At 52.1% G+C, this 15,765-nt stretch overlaps 1 protein-coding gene across 1 annotated transcript; it reads right to left on the minus strand.

The window, feature by feature from the left end:
• Positions 1-7,413: 7,413 nt before the first annotated feature.
• On the minus strand, positions 7,414-15,221 carry OTX2 (orthodenticle homeobox 2). The gene is made up of 5 exons (XM_086748819.1): positions 15,146-15,221; positions 14,807-14,900; positions 11,308-11,526; positions 10,736-10,887; positions 7,414-9,371 (listed from the first exon to the last, which is right to left on the minus strand). Exons 3-5 carry the CDS (start codon positions 11,402-11,404, stop codon positions 8,751-8,753), a joined length of 870 nt encoding a protein of 289 aa, XP_086604945.1. The 5' UTR covers positions 11,405-11,526; positions 14,807-14,900; positions 15,146-15,221; the 3' UTR covers positions 7,414-8,750.
• Positions 15,222-15,765: the final 544 nt, after the last annotated feature.

Raw genomic sequence — 15,765 nt, forward strand, 5'->3', positions numbered from 1 at the left:
TCCTCAGCCACCATGGTCTTCCTGCATCATTTTTTGGCCCCAGGACACACGTCTGAGAAATGGATGCTACAGGGTCACCCTGGCTCGGAGGGACTCGTGTGTCCCTTGGCACCCCAGGGTGCTACTCAGTGCTCTTTTTGCCATTTGGCCATTTGATGTGATGGTATGGCGGTTAGGGGAATCTCAACAGACCCTCACTTGTCGATGATGGTGCTGAAGTAGACAATGAAATGGCAGAGACTAGGATTTTCCCTGGGAAACTAGACATATAGGGGCTATTTTAATATGGTTGCCTTGAAAGAAGAAATGAAATACATGTAGTGAGGCTCTAATTTTGGTCTCAGTTACACAGGGACCAATGTAATGCCGCAGGATGACCTCTGCATCTGCACTGTTTTTCCCACCAAACTCCAAATAGCTCCAGCACGCGCTTTGTTACTAATTTTCAGTCAATCCAGCATCATCCCTTACAATGTCACAGACTTGCAGCAGACCTGGATGATCCTTTCAACCATTGGCACCCCACAAAATTATGAAGGCACAACCCCCTCCAAAACACAGGGAAAGAGATTCAGATCTCTTTATGGTGACACCTTCTGCAGTCACCTCTCTCCCCGTTGATATGGGAGGCCGTGAGTCAGAAACGAGCCTTGGCAGCCTGTAGTAGCTTCATTCACCCCTGGCAGTACCTGCCAAAGGAGGTGGATCGTTTGCACACCTGGAGAGGTTGGCACTGCATCCCTGGTCCCCACAGCAGGGAGGCAGTGGGGGAGAGAGCAGCCAAAAAAAAAAAAAGAAGAGCAGTGGTGCAGCAAGGCTGACCCAAACCGCAGACATTTCCCAAGACTGGGTTACCTTAGGGATCCCCGTGTTGTATTAGCAGTGGGAGAGTGCCCTCATTTCACTGCACATGGCCTCTTCCATGCACATAGGAAAGACCAGGTACAATGGCGTACTGTCCTTCTGCCATACTTTTCTTGGATGAGCCATCAGCCTGGAGATCCTTCATGCTGGAGGTCCAGCAGCACAGACCACCCATGCCACTGGTACCCTGATCTCCAGTGTCCATCTCTCAGCTCTTTGCTACACCATCTCTGTTTGATTTGTCGTGTCCAAAGATGGTCCAGAAACAAATTTTCCCAGAAATCATGTGGTCTATACTCCATCCTATAGAAGGTTCTGCACACAGGCCCTGAATCAGCAAAGTGACCCAGGTGGTTTCAGTAAGGGATGTGCCAGATTGTATTTTAAGTAATTATGGACAGGAGCAAACACCTACTGCATATCTTTTCAAAAGGTACCCAGTTATTTGACTGTAATACTTCAAAAATTCTCAATACCTTACCTGTCCTAAGGCAATTTGTTTCAGTTGATAACTTTTATTTGTCTCTGATATCCAGTTTGGATTAATCTTATTTTAACCTGTCATCCTGAATGCTGTTTCCAGATGGATAAACACTTGCTTTTGTTTTCCATATAATACTCTGCACTCACTGAATATACTTACATCATCTCAACCTTCTCTTGTTGAGACTCCATATATTGACAGGATCTCCCCAGGTATCCCTCTGCCAGGCAGGTTCCCCACTCCTTGAGTTGCTTTTGTGGCTCTTCCTGAACCCTTTCTAATTTTTCACTTTCTGTTTCAAAGCCTGGCCCTGAGACCGGACAACATCCTTTCAGTAGAGGTCTCCTCTCCTACCTAATTTGGAGATTTGCAGGGTTTCAGTGACAATATCCCTGCTCTCGTCCCCTCACTGATTCAGGGCTGAAGGCTTTCGGGTTCCCATCAGACTCCGTCACCCTTCTCACCATCCTATCACCCCAGTTCCTGCAACCTCACTGTTGTCCGGAGGGCTTAGCACTCACCATCCCATGGCCTGGCTTTCCAAACACCCTCCTCCTCCAGCTCTTTCACAATGCTGATAAAAATGTTAAATAAAGCCAAACCCATGGTGCCTTCTCCATACAACACTGAACAAACACCCTCACATCTCACCATGGTCCTTGTTTGCAGCTCTGCAGCCCCTGGGGCAATGCCCTCAGCCAGATCAGCCTGTGGGAGCTTCCCAGACGAGCTTCCCTGGGAGATGGCTCCGGGTATTTCCCTAATGGAGAGGAGCCTGATTATTGCAAGGGGTCAACCCTGCAGCCCCACACCCCATGGAGGAGCCATCATGGTCCACGGCGTCCCCAAAAATCAGTGAGACACAGCAGAGAGCAGTTACCTGTCCTTCCACCACCGTGGCATGAGGGGACCAGCTTGCATGGATGGAGGGATACTTTGCTTTCATCATCAGGACATTAATTGGCTTCAACTGTCCTTCAAACTGGGTCCAAAAGCAAATGCAATTTGTCACTTCTAAAGCGAATGAGATTGCAGGAGGACTCAACCCCGGTGGGAAACACACTGGAGCTGCCTCTCCCCTCTGCACAAGAAAGGCAGCGCAGCGTGGGCATCCTCACGGCATCCAAAGGCTGGTGCTTGGAAATGCAAGGTACATTGCAAGCCTTCTCCAAAAAGTCACAAATGAATCGAAGAACATTGGTGAGACATTTCTTCTTCTCAGTGTTGACATCCTGACCTCACAACCTCCTTTGGGAAAGCCAAAAATGCTCCAAGCCTTGAAAACTCTCCCATGCCATTACTTCAGCAAAGTGAGTTAAATTTGAGTGACCTGGTCTAGTGGAAGATGTCCCTGATGGAAGATGTCCCTGCTCCTTTCAGGGGGGTTGGACCAGATGATCTTTCAAGTGCCTTCCAACCCAAACCATTCTGTGATTCTCTGAACTCATCTCCCAGCACACGGTGACCTACTGTTCATGGCGATGGAGGGCGGACGCACCGTGGCGAGTCCTGCAACCACTCTGTGCTAGATGCTACATGCACACACAAAATGTGACCCCTGTTGGAAAGGTTATAGATCAGAAAGGACTTTTTAAATATAATTTTTGAAGCATAAAGGAGATAAGTTGCCCTCCCTGCTACCTCACACCCTCCCCTCCCTCTCCAGAGTGGTCCCAGACCCTCCCAGTGCACAGGGCTCTGCAGGATGAGTTGCCCCCATGGAGGGTTAGACAATGCATTTTCTAAGCAACAGCAGCTCTAGCAGAAATATTGCGTCTCTTGCTACCAGCATCCACATGAGAATAAGTATGAAGGTCCCTACCTGGGAGGATGTGAGGGGAGGCAGGAAGAGAAACAGCTCCTCTTTGAAAACAACAGAAATACTGTCCAGTTTTTCCAGCAATTAGCTCTGTAGGGATTTCTCTAAGGAGGTCTTGCAGAGGTGCCTCTTTTCCTCTTGCTCTCCCTATAATGATGCTACCTCAGCCCTCCAAATTGTTTAATTACCAGGTGATTATACATCACATATGGTGGCTTGGTCCTGGCAAGGGCTGAGTGTCACCAGGAGGCACCTGAGACCAAGGAAGACGTTTTCTCTGTGCCCTGAAGGGCACTCCCCACCAGCACCTCCAAGGGAGCAAACCCAAAACCAGGATCGAGCCCCACGACGGTACAGTGTGCGACCTCGCGTGTGGGGACGTCACTGTCACAGATCACCCCGTGGTCCCCAGACCACAAGATGCCATTCCTAAATCTGTTTAAACGAAGAACTGGGAAGGGACCACGCCAAGGAAGACGCTTTCTTTTCGACACATCCCGCGCTAAGAAGTATTTTCCGATAAGCTGATAATCAGGTGGCCCAGCCACCCCCGGTACGTTAGACCTTGCTGCTTAGAGCATGTTTGATCATACAGAATCTCCATTAGGAGTTTGTAATCCGCTATCACGGCATTTGAGAGCCATTTGAGTATAAGGAGATTTTTATTAATGGTTCATGAGCCTAAAAGTCAAAATTGACTCTCAGAGCAGATTTTAACAGTTTGCGTGGCATTTATATATTTGTCTGTCTCTTCACCACCTCTTCTCCCCACCATCACCTCTCTCTGTTCTGCCCTGGCACAGAGGTGCAGTACCGGTAGCAGCAGTGGGGAGATAACAGCAGCTGGGTTTGCTGAATGGCATTTCTCCTTCCCTTCTGTCTCTTTCTGTCTCCTTTCCTTCCTTTCCCTTCTCTTTTTCCTTCCCTTCCCTTCCCCTCCCTTTTCCTTCCCATTTTCCTTCCCTTGCCTTTTTCCTTTCCTTCCCTTTCCTTTTTCCTTTCCCTTTCCTTTCCTTCCTTTTACCCTTCCCTTCCCTTTTTCCTTCCCTTCCCCTCCCTTTTTCCTTCCCTTCCCCTCCCTTTTTCCTTCCCATTTTCCTCCCTTTTTCCTTTCCTTCCTCTTTCCCTTCCCTTTTTTCTTCCCTTTCTCCTTTCCTTCCCCTTTTCCTTTCCTTTTTCCTTTCCTTTCCTTTCCTTTCCTTTCCTTTCCTTTCCTTTCCTTTCCTTTCCTTTCCTTTCCTTTCCTTTCCTTTCCTTTCCTTTCCTTTCCTTTCCTTTCCTTTCCTTTCCTTTCCTTTCCTTTCCTTTCCTTTCCTTTCCTTTCCTTTCCTTTCCTTTCCTTTCCTCACCTTCCTTCTCCTCACCTTCCTTCTCCTTCCCTTCCCTTCCCTTCCCTTCCCTTCCCTTCCCTTCCCTTCCCTTCCCTTCCCTTCCCTTCCCTTCCCTCTTTCCTCTTTCTTTTTCTTTCCTTCTTTCCTTCTTTTCCTTTCCTTTCCTTCAGTTTCCTTTTCCCCTTCTCCTTTTTCTCTCTTTTTCTCCACCCCACCCCTGACGCTGCCGCCAGCCCCAACCCCACGCTCTGACCCCCGCACCCCCCCCAGGGTCCTGGCCGCTCACCCCAGCACTGGCAGAGCCCCTCACACCTGCAGGCACTGGTGCTGCAGGCATCCCCAGTTCCGCCTGAGTCACGTGCATCTGTATCTACGCACACGCTGGGGGCGAAGGAGGCCGTGGCCCCACCACGATCGTGGGGTGCTGCCTTCTGGGGTGTGCATCCCTGCCCCCTCCCCAGCCCTGCGTGGCTCCAGGGGCTGGGGGGACCAGTCCTCCCCTTGTGCTTTGGGAAATGGGGGACAGAGGGTGGGGGGCTCTTCTAGTGTCCCCACTCCCCTTTCAGTCCCCAAAACTGGATGGGGTCCAGGGCCCAAACCAAGCCCAGTCCACACCCAACCCTCCCAAACCCGTACCCATGCCCAACCTTCCCAAACCTTTTCCTAACCTTCCCAGACCCAAACTCAGCCCTCCCAAACCCACACGCATATCCAGCCCTATCGCCGTCACCCCCAAGCCAGGAGGGGGGTGTGAGTGGGGGTTTGGGGGTCCCCACCCCAGCGCCAGATGGGGAAGCTCCTCCGTGAATCCCTAAATCCGGCTTTTTTGCAGTAACTCTCCCCTGTCTCCTTGGAAACGGGCAGTGGTCCCCAGCCCCGGGTTCCTCTTGGAAATGCAATCACTCCAAAACTTGTCCCTTGTTTTGAGGTTCCCTGGGCTGGCTGGTTACTGGGAAGAGACTGGGCAGTGCGGGCTGGAGCTGGCATGGGGCAGGCAGGGAGCGGGCAGAGGAGATGGAGCTGGCGTTTGAGGCCAAGACTTCCCTCCCGGTTTTCTGCTTTTTCAATTTTTGGGTTTTTTTAGTCCCTCTGGTGGAAAATGTCACCCTTGCAGAACAAGGAGAGGATTCGCTTATATGTATATTTTTGGGAGGGGGCTGGAGGGACACCTCAAATCAAACACCCTTCTAATCAGCTCTTTGCCCCTAAATCTTTCCAGCACTAAACCAACCTGATCCCCCCAGCTTTTCCCTCCGGTTTTGTTGGATCCGGAATTGCCTCCCTCAGCCTGGGTTCAGAGGGAACACGTTCAGCTGGAAGGGAGAACGAAAACGTTAAAAATGAAAAAGGAGTTAAAAAGCTCTGCATACAGTATTTTGTGTTTGCCAGCTCACCTTGGGATTTTGCCCTTTGCCCACGCGAGTGCCCGCTTAAATTAAAAGCAGAAACAAACAGGTAGGGACAACGTGGGAAGTGGAAAAAGCCAGGTGAAATTCAGAGAAATTCCTGCCATGAGTTGGCTTTTTCTGATAAAAACGAGCTGTACCCAGAGGAGCTCATCCCTGACAGGCGAGGGAACGCTCAGGAAAGAAAAGTAAAAGATAAGATGGGAAAAGCAAAATGGGAACAGAGGTTTTAAAGAGGCTTTAAAAAAAAATAATCAAAAGCCTAGGAAACAAAGAGCTTTTCCAGGCAGGTGGGATGCTGCAGCCCCGTTCAACAAGGACTTTCTTTTTCCGAGTGTATTTTGCTTGAATAGTTTTTTTTTTTACGGGGTTTGAACCAAATCAGCAAAGAAATGAAACTTTCTGGGAGCAGCCGGCGACGGGGACCTGGCTGAGGGACCCCCCGACAGCCCCCAGCTCTGCACTGCCCAGTGCTTCCCAAACCCTCTCTGTAAAAAAAAAAATTAAAAAATAAAAAGATAAAATCACCATCCGGCGAGCGCTAACGTGAAGCAGCGTAAAAACTCGCCTTCGTTCGGAGCCGGCCGATGTGTTTATCCTAAAGGCCAATCTTTGCTCGCCGTGACGGGGGACGTAAACGCCACTGCGGGAAGGAGAAGGTTTGCCGATGCCCATGGAGGGGGCCAGCCTGCTTGGGATGCAGGGATGCGAAGGCCAGGGATGGTGGGAGAGGCACCGTTCGTGGTCCCTGGCCCTGGGGACCACAAGTGCGGTGATGCTGGTTGCACACCCGTATCCCCAAGTGACAAATCTGCAACAAGCCACGGGGGACAGCTGGGTGGTGGCAAGTGCTTTTTTCAGCCTCTCTTTCTCTTTCCAGAGGTGTTTTGTTTTTTTTTTTGATGCATTAAATCCAAAATGAGTTCGGGGCTCAAGCAACCCTAGTGATGCACGCAGGAAGGAGAGAGGGAGGAAGAGGGGGAAGGACAGAGAAAGAGCCACCAAGAGCTCGGGAAGGCCTTCAGCTCATGGAATTGTAGCTTAAAAACTTGTCCTCCTCGTTCCCCAGCACCTCCACTCGGATGATCCTGTCTGACAGCTCCCAGGTTTCCCCCTTTTCCTCCCCAGTTTGGCCTGGAAAGTTGAGAGCTCTCCCCAAACGCAACGGGGGACTCGCACCTCCTGGGAGGCCGCAGAGTGAACGCCTCCCTCCGCACGACGAGATTTGGGACAGCCGCGGGGGGAAGGCCGCGTTAGCCAAGGTCTCTTTGTAACGGATGGTTTTTTGCTTTAAAAACCAAAAATAAAAATTAAAAATCCCCCCCTCTTCATTTTTCTTCCTTCACCTCGGGGAGCCACCGATAAATTCCCTTTGTCTCGGCCCAACAGAAGCAGCCGGACTTTCCTGGTCCCGCGCGTGTGGCTGCGACCGAGAAATCCCTGCGGCGGGCGGCGTCGCCCCGCTCCGTCCCTGGCCGGATGTTATTAAAACGGAAGACAACCACCAAGTGTGCTAGAACCATTTTAATATAATTATACATATCTGCCAAATCCAGGAAAAAAAAAAAGGTTTATGCATATATATCTTCTTTTTTTTTTTTTTTTTTTCAGTTAACATCTGCAAGCATAAACGACAACGAATTTCTCGGTTTAAATTCATCCAGGTCAGAGCAACTGCCCAAAGTCCTGTTGGATTTGAGGGTTACTGCCGGCGTGGCCCGCAGTAAGTGAGCTCCAGAGGAGTTTAATGTCCTCGGGTGGGGTTTGTTTTTTTTTTATTCGGTCTTTTCTCTTTCATTCAGATACAGTTTGTCGTAAAAAGTTTCAGTGCAGTTCACCTCGGGTGAAAGGCGATCGTGTTTTTTGTGTTTTTCTTTTTTGTTGGTTTTTTTTTAATATATATTTTTTAATTATTTTTTTAAAGATGATAATAGGTAACTCAGTTGCTCTGAATTTCACTTATAATTATAACCTATTTAAATCACAGCAGAACTCCCGCTGGTGCGGAGTTCGTAGTTGCATACAATACAGGAGATCACAGTTTTGAAGTCTAGCACAGATTAAAAACCACAGATGTACCATTTATATAAGACACACACTGATTGTCTCTTAAAAACTACATATTGACTCCTTATGAACATTATCTTTTTTTTTTTTCTTTAATCTTTAAATAAAGTAGTGCAGCTAGGACAATCAGTCACACAACCCACACAGCCCTGAACCAAGTTCTCCGGGTGCCAACTCGAGCGAGTTGGGCGTGAAACGGTCGGACGAGCTCGAGAGCGAGAGAGAGAGAGAAAGAGGGAGGGAGAAGAAGAGGGAGAGAAATAGAGGTGGTGTCCATTCCGAATATTTTAACCGAGGGTTTGGCTAACACATTGGAAACCTCTGGGTGAAGGATCTTTCCACGCACACACAAAAAAAGAAATAAAAACCTAGACCTTTTTTTTTTTTTTTTTTTTTTTAAAACTGGCCCGTAGGTGGGACGATCTCCCACCTCTTCTGAACAAAGAAACCCAACAATTGCCTAAAACTAGAAAGAACACAGATGGGTCTGCCTGTTTTCTGCTCACTAGATGATCTGTCCGTTTAAGGCCTTCCTCCTCCGTTTTTCCTCTTTATTATTCCTTTTCCAGAGCGTCTGAGCAGGAGATGAGTCTGAACGGGATCACACCAACGCCGTCCCCCTCTTGTCGCCGTCGGTTTGTTTTTTTTTTTTTTTTGTTCGTTTGTTTGTCTGTTGAGTTATTTTTCTCTTTAATTTAACCAAGACCTGGCTAAAACTGGAGCGTTCAGCCCAGCCTGTTCGTTCTCCTCGCGATTCCTCTCCTGACCGCGACGGTTCTTCACAAAACCTGGAACTTCCATGACGACGTCTGGTCCTTATAATCCAAGCAGTCAGCATTGAAGTTTAACTTCCAGGAGGCGGTTTGGTCTTTATAATCCAAGCAATCGGTGGTGGAGTTAAAGCCCAAACTGGAGGCTCCGTAGCCCTGGGTGGAAAGGGAGGCTGGAGACTGGTTGAGGTGGCTGGTGACCGCGTTGGCACCCATGGGACTCAGGGTGGCCCCTGGTCCGGGAAGCTGGTGGTGCATAGGGGTCAAGTAAGATCCACAGTCCATCCCTCCGAAATAAGAGGTCGAGCCGGCGTATCCTTGGCTGTAGCCCGACGCCTGGGTGTAGGTCATGGGATAGGATCTCTGCATGCAGGAGGACGAGGTGGACAGGGGGTCTGAGAGCGGGGAGATGGACGCCGGGCTCCAGATGGATACAGGAGCACTGCTGCTGGAAATGGTGGGGACCGAGGTGCTGGAGGGAGGAGTGAACTGCCCGCTGGTCCCGCTCTCCGAACTCACTTCCCGGGCTGGTGAATTCTTCTTTTTCGCTGGCCGTACCTTGTTCTGGCCCCCGTTCTGCTGCTGCTGCTGCTGCTGCCGGCACTTGGCCCGGCGGTTTTTAAACCACACCTGGAGATGGGAGAGATGGGGTGGGAGAGAGGAAAAAGCCTGGTGTTAGGGATGTGCAGGGAAACCCAAGGTTGGGAAGAGGACGGTTTCGGGGAGACCTGGCCGGAGGGGACACCGAAACCGCAAAGGTTTGGAGGCTGCTGCGAAGAAAAACTCTGGGGCTCCCCCTCCCTGAGATCATTAGCAGTAATAACAAGGGGAAATGGGCAAATCAAACTGCTTAATAAGGTCACTTTTGGGGGAAAGGCCGAGGTAGGGGGGGCAAGCACTCCTGTTTTGCTGTTTGCCGGCCGGAGACCCCCAGGAGTCACCATTTAAGGCCTATTGAAGTCAAGCCCTTAATGAGAAACAACAGAGCATCAGGAAGGTGGGGGGGGAACAATTAGGGAAACAGAGGCAGGGGTTGGGGAGAGGGAGTAAAAATATCTAATTTACCCCCTAAATAGACTCTCTGCTTTCACTGCCCCCCCAGACAGGGCCAGCCCCTCAACCCATCTCACCCTCTCTTAGCAGGGACCAAGGGGGCTGGCTCTGGGGAGGAGGGATGCTGGGGGGTTTTGTGGGGAGAAAACTGGGGTTTGATGTGGAGGGGTGGGGGATCCCCGTCCTGGGCGGCCATGCTCCGCTGGGGCACGGCACCGCGCAGCCTCGGGAAGCTCAGCAGGGAGGAGAGTGGGAGGGATGGCTTTGGCCCCGGCTGCAGGGGTGGCCTGGATCCGTGCTGGGGGGCAGCGCAGGTCCCCAGGACCATCCCACAATTCCTGCCCTGCCAGCAGCACCTCTCAAATGCTGCTCGGATCAGACCCTCGCAGGCTGCTTGTGGAGGAGACGCAGCCCAGCCCCAGGAGAGGGGGGTCCCCTCCGCCAAGGCCTCTTCTCACTCATCCAAGTCCCTTCGAAAGGGAGAGGAAGAGGAGGCCCCCAGTCTGTACTCATGCAAAGGGAGATCCCGGTGTGGGGATCCCTGGGGAAGAGGGGATCCTTTCTGGCTTCCGCAGGACAGGCTGGGGCCCGGGACCCGGGGCAAGGCTGGGGATGGCTGCAAGAGGCCGAGGGGGCTGAGGACAGGTACGGAGGGCTCAGGAGCTGGGATTTGGGAGCTGCACCAACACCTCTGAGTGCGCAAGACGGAAGAGAGGACGCAGAAGCCCTGGAGAGGCAAATTGCCACTCCATCCACCCTCACTCATCTGTGAGCCTCCGTCACCCCATGAGGCTTGATTTTGCTCCAGGACTGACCCCTATTCCCTAAACCAGCCCCCCGCCTCCCTGCCAGCGGTGGGCCAGCCCAAACCCTGCACCCTGGGATGGAGGTGGGGGTCAGACAGGGCTCTTTTGGGTGGGGGTGGTCACCCCGCTTCCTACCTGCACCCTGGATTCGGGCAGGTTGATTTTCAACGCCACCTCCTCCCTCATGAAGATGTCGGGGTAGCGGGTCTTGGCGAAAAGGGCCTCCAGCACATCCAGCTGCGCCCGGGTGAAGGTCGTGCGCTCCCGTCTCTGCTTCCGAGGGGTTGCTGCCAAAAAAGCCAGAGGCCCTGGCTGTCAGTCAGCGGGACGTGTCCCCTCCAGCCCCATGTGTCCCCTTCAGCCCCCTTCCCAGGGTTGGGGGGCACCTCCATTTTCCCTCTCTTTGGCAACCCGCACTCCTGTTCTCAGCTGCTGCCCTGCACCAGTCCCACCTCCCCTGGGGGGTCTGGAGCATCTGCCCCCTGTTTTTGGGAAAAGAGTGTTGCCCCTCTTTGCAGCCCCTTCCCTGGAGAAAAAGTTGAGGGTGAGGAGGAAGGGAAAAAAAGAGGGGACCCCACGCACCCTCCACCCCAGCCATCACGGTCCTTGGGCTTCTTGTGCTTCCAAAATCCCGGTGATTTCTCCTTGGGGCAAAAAGGGGAAATTGAGGAGGGGGTGGAGTTGAGGAGGAGAAAAACGTGGCTTACCGGGATAACCGACGGACGGGTGCAACAAATCCATGCCCGAGGTTGTGAGACTCAGGCCGTTGACTGCGTAAGGTGGTTGCTTGAGATAAGACATCATGCTAAAGTTGTGGCGGAGGGGAGAAGAGGCCGAAATCCGGGCGAGTGGGGCGTGTTGGGGGGGCGAGTGGGAGCCTCCCACGGGCCCTGCCTGCCCCGGGCGCTGCCTGAGGGTGCTGGGGGCTGGAGAGGGGGAGAGGAGGGGAAGGGGGAGAGAGAGAAGGGGATCAGTTCAGCTCGCAGCACCCCCCACTCAGCTTTTATCCCCCCACCAAGTCAAATCCTCCGGCCGGATTTGGGAGCTGGGAGAGACGGACGAGATAACCGCATTTCTCCCCTCCAAAAAAAAAAAAAAAATAAGGATGAGGAGAGGAGGAGGAGGATGGGGGGGCGCACATCCCAGCCAGTAATTAGTGCCCGAACAAAACCCCCCCATGCCTTCAACTGCCCGCATTGTGCGGCAGCCCGGGGCATTTGCATAGGATTCCCGGCCGGGCAGCGGCTAATTGTCTCAAGGAAAACTTGATTGGGGCCATCGGCAGACACAAAGAACCCCTCGGCTAAATAAATAATGCAGATAACAAAGCCCAAGGGTGAGAAACAAAGAAACAATTCAAGAAACCTATCTCTCCCCTCGTCTCTTGCAAGGACTTTAATTATCCCAGGTTTGGGCAACATTCAAACCTTCCCCCTCTCCTCCTCCTCTTCTTTTCCCCTTCCTCCCCCTCGACGTTGCTGAATTTCAGAGCTCGAATGCCCCCTCAGGAAGAAACAAAACTTTTTTTTTTTTTGCTCTGCACACCCCAACCAGCGCTCCAACGTCCGCGGTAATTTCCACCGGCCATTTGCACCTAATTAGTACTCCGGGTAATTAGATTTGGAGGCAAGGAACAGATTTATTAGGCTTTCAAGAAACTCTTGATGACGGAGTCGAAGCTAAAACAAACAGCGCGGTGGGGAAGCGCCCCCCGGACGGCCCCGGCGGGTGGGCGAGCGGCTGGGCGAGTGGGTCCCCCGGGTCACCCCCCTACCCCCGAGCTGGCTGCCCTGGTGATGGGGGGACCCAAACGCACCCTCCGCCAAAAAAAACCACGACCGACCAAAGGTTCTTGAAAGGGCGAAGAATGTTTCCCCTTGAAAAAAAAAAATAAAAAGTTTTGTCTTTTTTTGGGGGCAAAATCTCGCCTTTCCCTTCGTTCCCGGCGGCCGTCGGAAAAAAAAAAAAAACAAAACAAAACACAAACCCCAAACCAACAAACACAACAACTAACTCCAGCACAACTTTCTTCCCTAAACATCCCAAAAAACTCCGCGCTTCAGCTAACAGCCGCCCCGTCGGTGCCGATTATCCGCCGTTCGGAGTTTTCCCCGACGCGCAAATGCTTTGGCCGCCCTCCAAAGCGCGGAGAGGACGCGCACCCAGCGCGGGGGAGCGCAGGATCGGGCCCAGATTTTAACATCTCCTTTCCCTGGCCCCGGGGGGCAGCTTTGGCGAGGAGGGAGCCCCGGTCCGCGCTGGTGGAGACGAATTTGTTCCTTGGCGTAAGATGCGCGGGCGAGCAAAACCGATTTTGCCGCCCGCTTAAAAACGAACAAACAAACAAACGAAAAAACCCCAAACCAGACCCCAAAGCTCCGCTCTGTTAAACTCGTTGGCGTCGCCAGCCCAGCGCGACCGCGCACCCTGCGGAGCCGATTCCTCCGCGGCCGCGCATCCCGGAGAGCAACGGCCCCGTTCAGCAATCTGTCACCTTTCCCCCTCCTCTCCCCCCCTCCCCGGCCCCGCAAAAATCCCGGCTACCAGTTGCTCTGCCCTCGCTCGATAATAATTACCCCGTCCGAGAATTAATTATAATAAATGTTTTCTTGATAAACTAACGAGATAATCCGGGCGGCACACGCTCCCTAATTACGGGCCACCGGCCCCCGCTCCGTTGATGGTGCGGGTTGATTAATGCAAGGCAGCGATCCGCGGCCGGGCGCGCAAGCTGCGCCTCTGCCCTTGGCTGCTCTGCGGAGGGACCCGGACGGGATTTTTTCTTGGTTTTGTTTTTGGTTTTTTTTTTTTAGGGGGGAGGCTTCGTCTGGCCACGGAGTTGAGGGAAAGGTGCAGAGACGAAAAAGAGAAATTTTGGTTTTGTTTCGCAAACGAGAGCTCGCTTCCGTGCCCACCCCGCGCTCCACTGCATTTTTAATTTTTTATTTTTTTAATTTTAATTTTTTTTCCTCCCCTAAGGGAAGGTTTGGGTTGATATTTCCCAAACCCAGGAATTTTCTCCCGATGAAAACGCCATGGGGACAGACCCGACACCGGCTTCTCTGTGCAAAGTCACCCCTTACTTCGCGCCGCGCTTCACCCCCCGAAACCTGCGCGCAGCTCCGCGTCCGCCGGCCCCTCCCCGCTGCGGGCAAAACGACCGGATCGGCCTGGAGCGACCCCCGCCACGGAGCCGTTTCACCCATCCCTGCTTTCCCCGCCGCATTTTGTAACTCCTTTTTTTTTTCTTTTTTCTTTTCTTTTTTTTTTTTTTTTCCCAATCAGAGTTGCATCTTTTTCAAAGGAAAAAAAAAAAATAACAAAGCTCAACTTCTTTGGAGGAGTCGAAAGCGAAATACATCTCTGTGGCGGAGAAGGTTTTTTTAAGCTCTAAAGAAAACTTGTGCCGGTGCGCAAGGACTTTCCCGACTTTGTTAACGCGGTGCGCGTTATACCCGACCGGTGTCTTTGGGAAGCGCTTTCCCACGGCTTAAAAAAAAAAAAAAAAAATTAAAATTAAAATAAAAAGGAGATGGAAAACAGCTCCAGCCCCTCTCCGACCTGGACGCCGTTCTCGCCACCCGTTTTCGCCCGAACGCCTCTCCCTGCTATTTCCAGCGCGGTTCTCCGCGAGTGCTCAGACACCTTTGCAAAATTACTTTGCTGAGTCTCCGCATTGCGAGGAGGAGGAGGAGGAAGAGGGGCTCAGGCGGGAGCCGAGAAAGGGGAGGAAAAAAAAATTCCCCGTTATTTCTAATTTTAAAAGTCCACCTTGGCGCCAGGGAAAAGGATCCGGCCGGGAAAACAAAAACAAAACAAACAAAAAAAAAAAAAAAAGAAGGAAAAAGAAAATTAAAAATTCGTGTACCCAACGAAACTGCCGTGCAGAACAGCGGAGGAACCGGCTCCGCACCCGCCCAAGGGAGACAGCCTGGCCGTGGGACCAGGAGGGCTGTGGGATTCGCTTCCCCGGTTTTGGGGATTTACCCCCTACGCCCTTTTTCATCCAAAAGCTCCCCGTTCCCACCGGCCCCGGGGCCACCTCCCTCCTCCGCCCGGCCTGGCCCGGCCTCCCCCGGGCATCCTCGCATCCCCTCCGCGGATTTAAAAAGAAAAAAAATAAAATAAAAATAAAGAAAAATTAAAATTCCTTTTTTTTTTTTTTCCCCCCCCCAAGGAAGGATGAAGTGAACCGGTGGGACTTACCTGAGAACCTCGCCGGAGCTTCGGGCAGGGTTTGAGGGGACGAGGGGTGAAACCTGCAGCCCGGATCCTCACCAAATTCAGGGGTCGGGCTGAGCTGGGAGAGAAAAACAAAACAAAACAAAACAAAAAAAAAAACAAAAAAAAAAAAACCCCACAAAGCGGGAGGTTAGAGAGCTCGCCGCATGCACATGCCTACGGCAACGGGGAGGGGAGGGCGGGGGTTGGGGGGGGAGAGGAAAAAAAAATGTTTGAAAAAGAAGAATAAATGGGGGAAAAAAGGGGAGGGGAGGGTTCGGGAGAGGGATGCGGGGATGCTCGGGGTCTGGGCTCGGTACGTACAGAGCTGGCCGGTGCCGGAGCTGCTCGAGTGATTTTTTATTTTTAAATAATAGTGGCAGGGTGCGTTGGAGCTGAGGTCTCTACCTCTCTCGGGGAGCTTTGCTGAGAAAGAGCCTCTCTGGCAACTTTTTGACGCAAACTCTCCAACCAATGGCAGGGAGAGAGTGATTGACACATCTAAGCCAGGGGGAAAATAATAAAAACACACAACAGGGGGAGGAAAAAAAAAAAAAAAACCACCAAACCAGGCCGCTGCTGTACCGGGGGGACAAGCGAGCGAGAAATAACAGCCACCGAAATGACACGAGAATATACATTAAAAGAACCTGCTCGGTTTAAAAAAAATATACATTATGGGTGTGAAGGCACTGGAGAAATTAATGGGCTGGGCAGCGGCGATGGCGTGAGGAGGAAGAGGAAGAGGGGGGACAGGGGAAAGCTGGGGGGAGCATAGAGTACTGATGTGTAATAATAACAACAAAAGATATTGAAATATATAAGCAAATATTTGGGAAGGGGGGGGGGGGGACGCGGAGCCTGCCGGGAGCCCTTGGCTGAGCAGCGCGGAGCTGGGGGAGAGGAAACCCAGGGGAGAGACAGGGAGATCCCCCCACTCGGGA

The sequence above is a fragment of the Chlamydotis macqueenii genome, chromosome 5 (assembly GCF_036417535.1).
Source record: "Chlamydotis macqueenii isolate bChlMac1 chromosome 5, bChlMac1.mat, whole genome shotgun sequence".
NCBI classification, from domain to species: domain Eukaryota; kingdom Metazoa; phylum Chordata; class Aves; order Otidiformes; family Otididae; genus Chlamydotis; species Chlamydotis macqueenii.

What these genes read in the sequence shown, in the direction of transcription:
- OTX2 (XM_086748819.1), bottom strand. Translation starts at nt 11,404, where the DNA reads ATGATGTCTTATCTCAAGCAACCACCTTACGCAGTCAACGGCCTGAGT. An exon ending in CCCGTCCGTCGGTTATCCCG is followed by an intron (nt 10,888 to 11,307) that starts GTAAGCCACGTT and finishes CTTTTTTGGCAG; the next exon opens with CAACCCCTCGGAAGCAGAGA. An exon ending in TGCCCGAATCCAGGGTGCAG is followed by an intron (nt 9,372 to 10,735) that starts GTAGGAAGCGGG and finishes TCCCATCTCCAG; the next exon opens with GTGTGGTTTAAAAACCGCCG.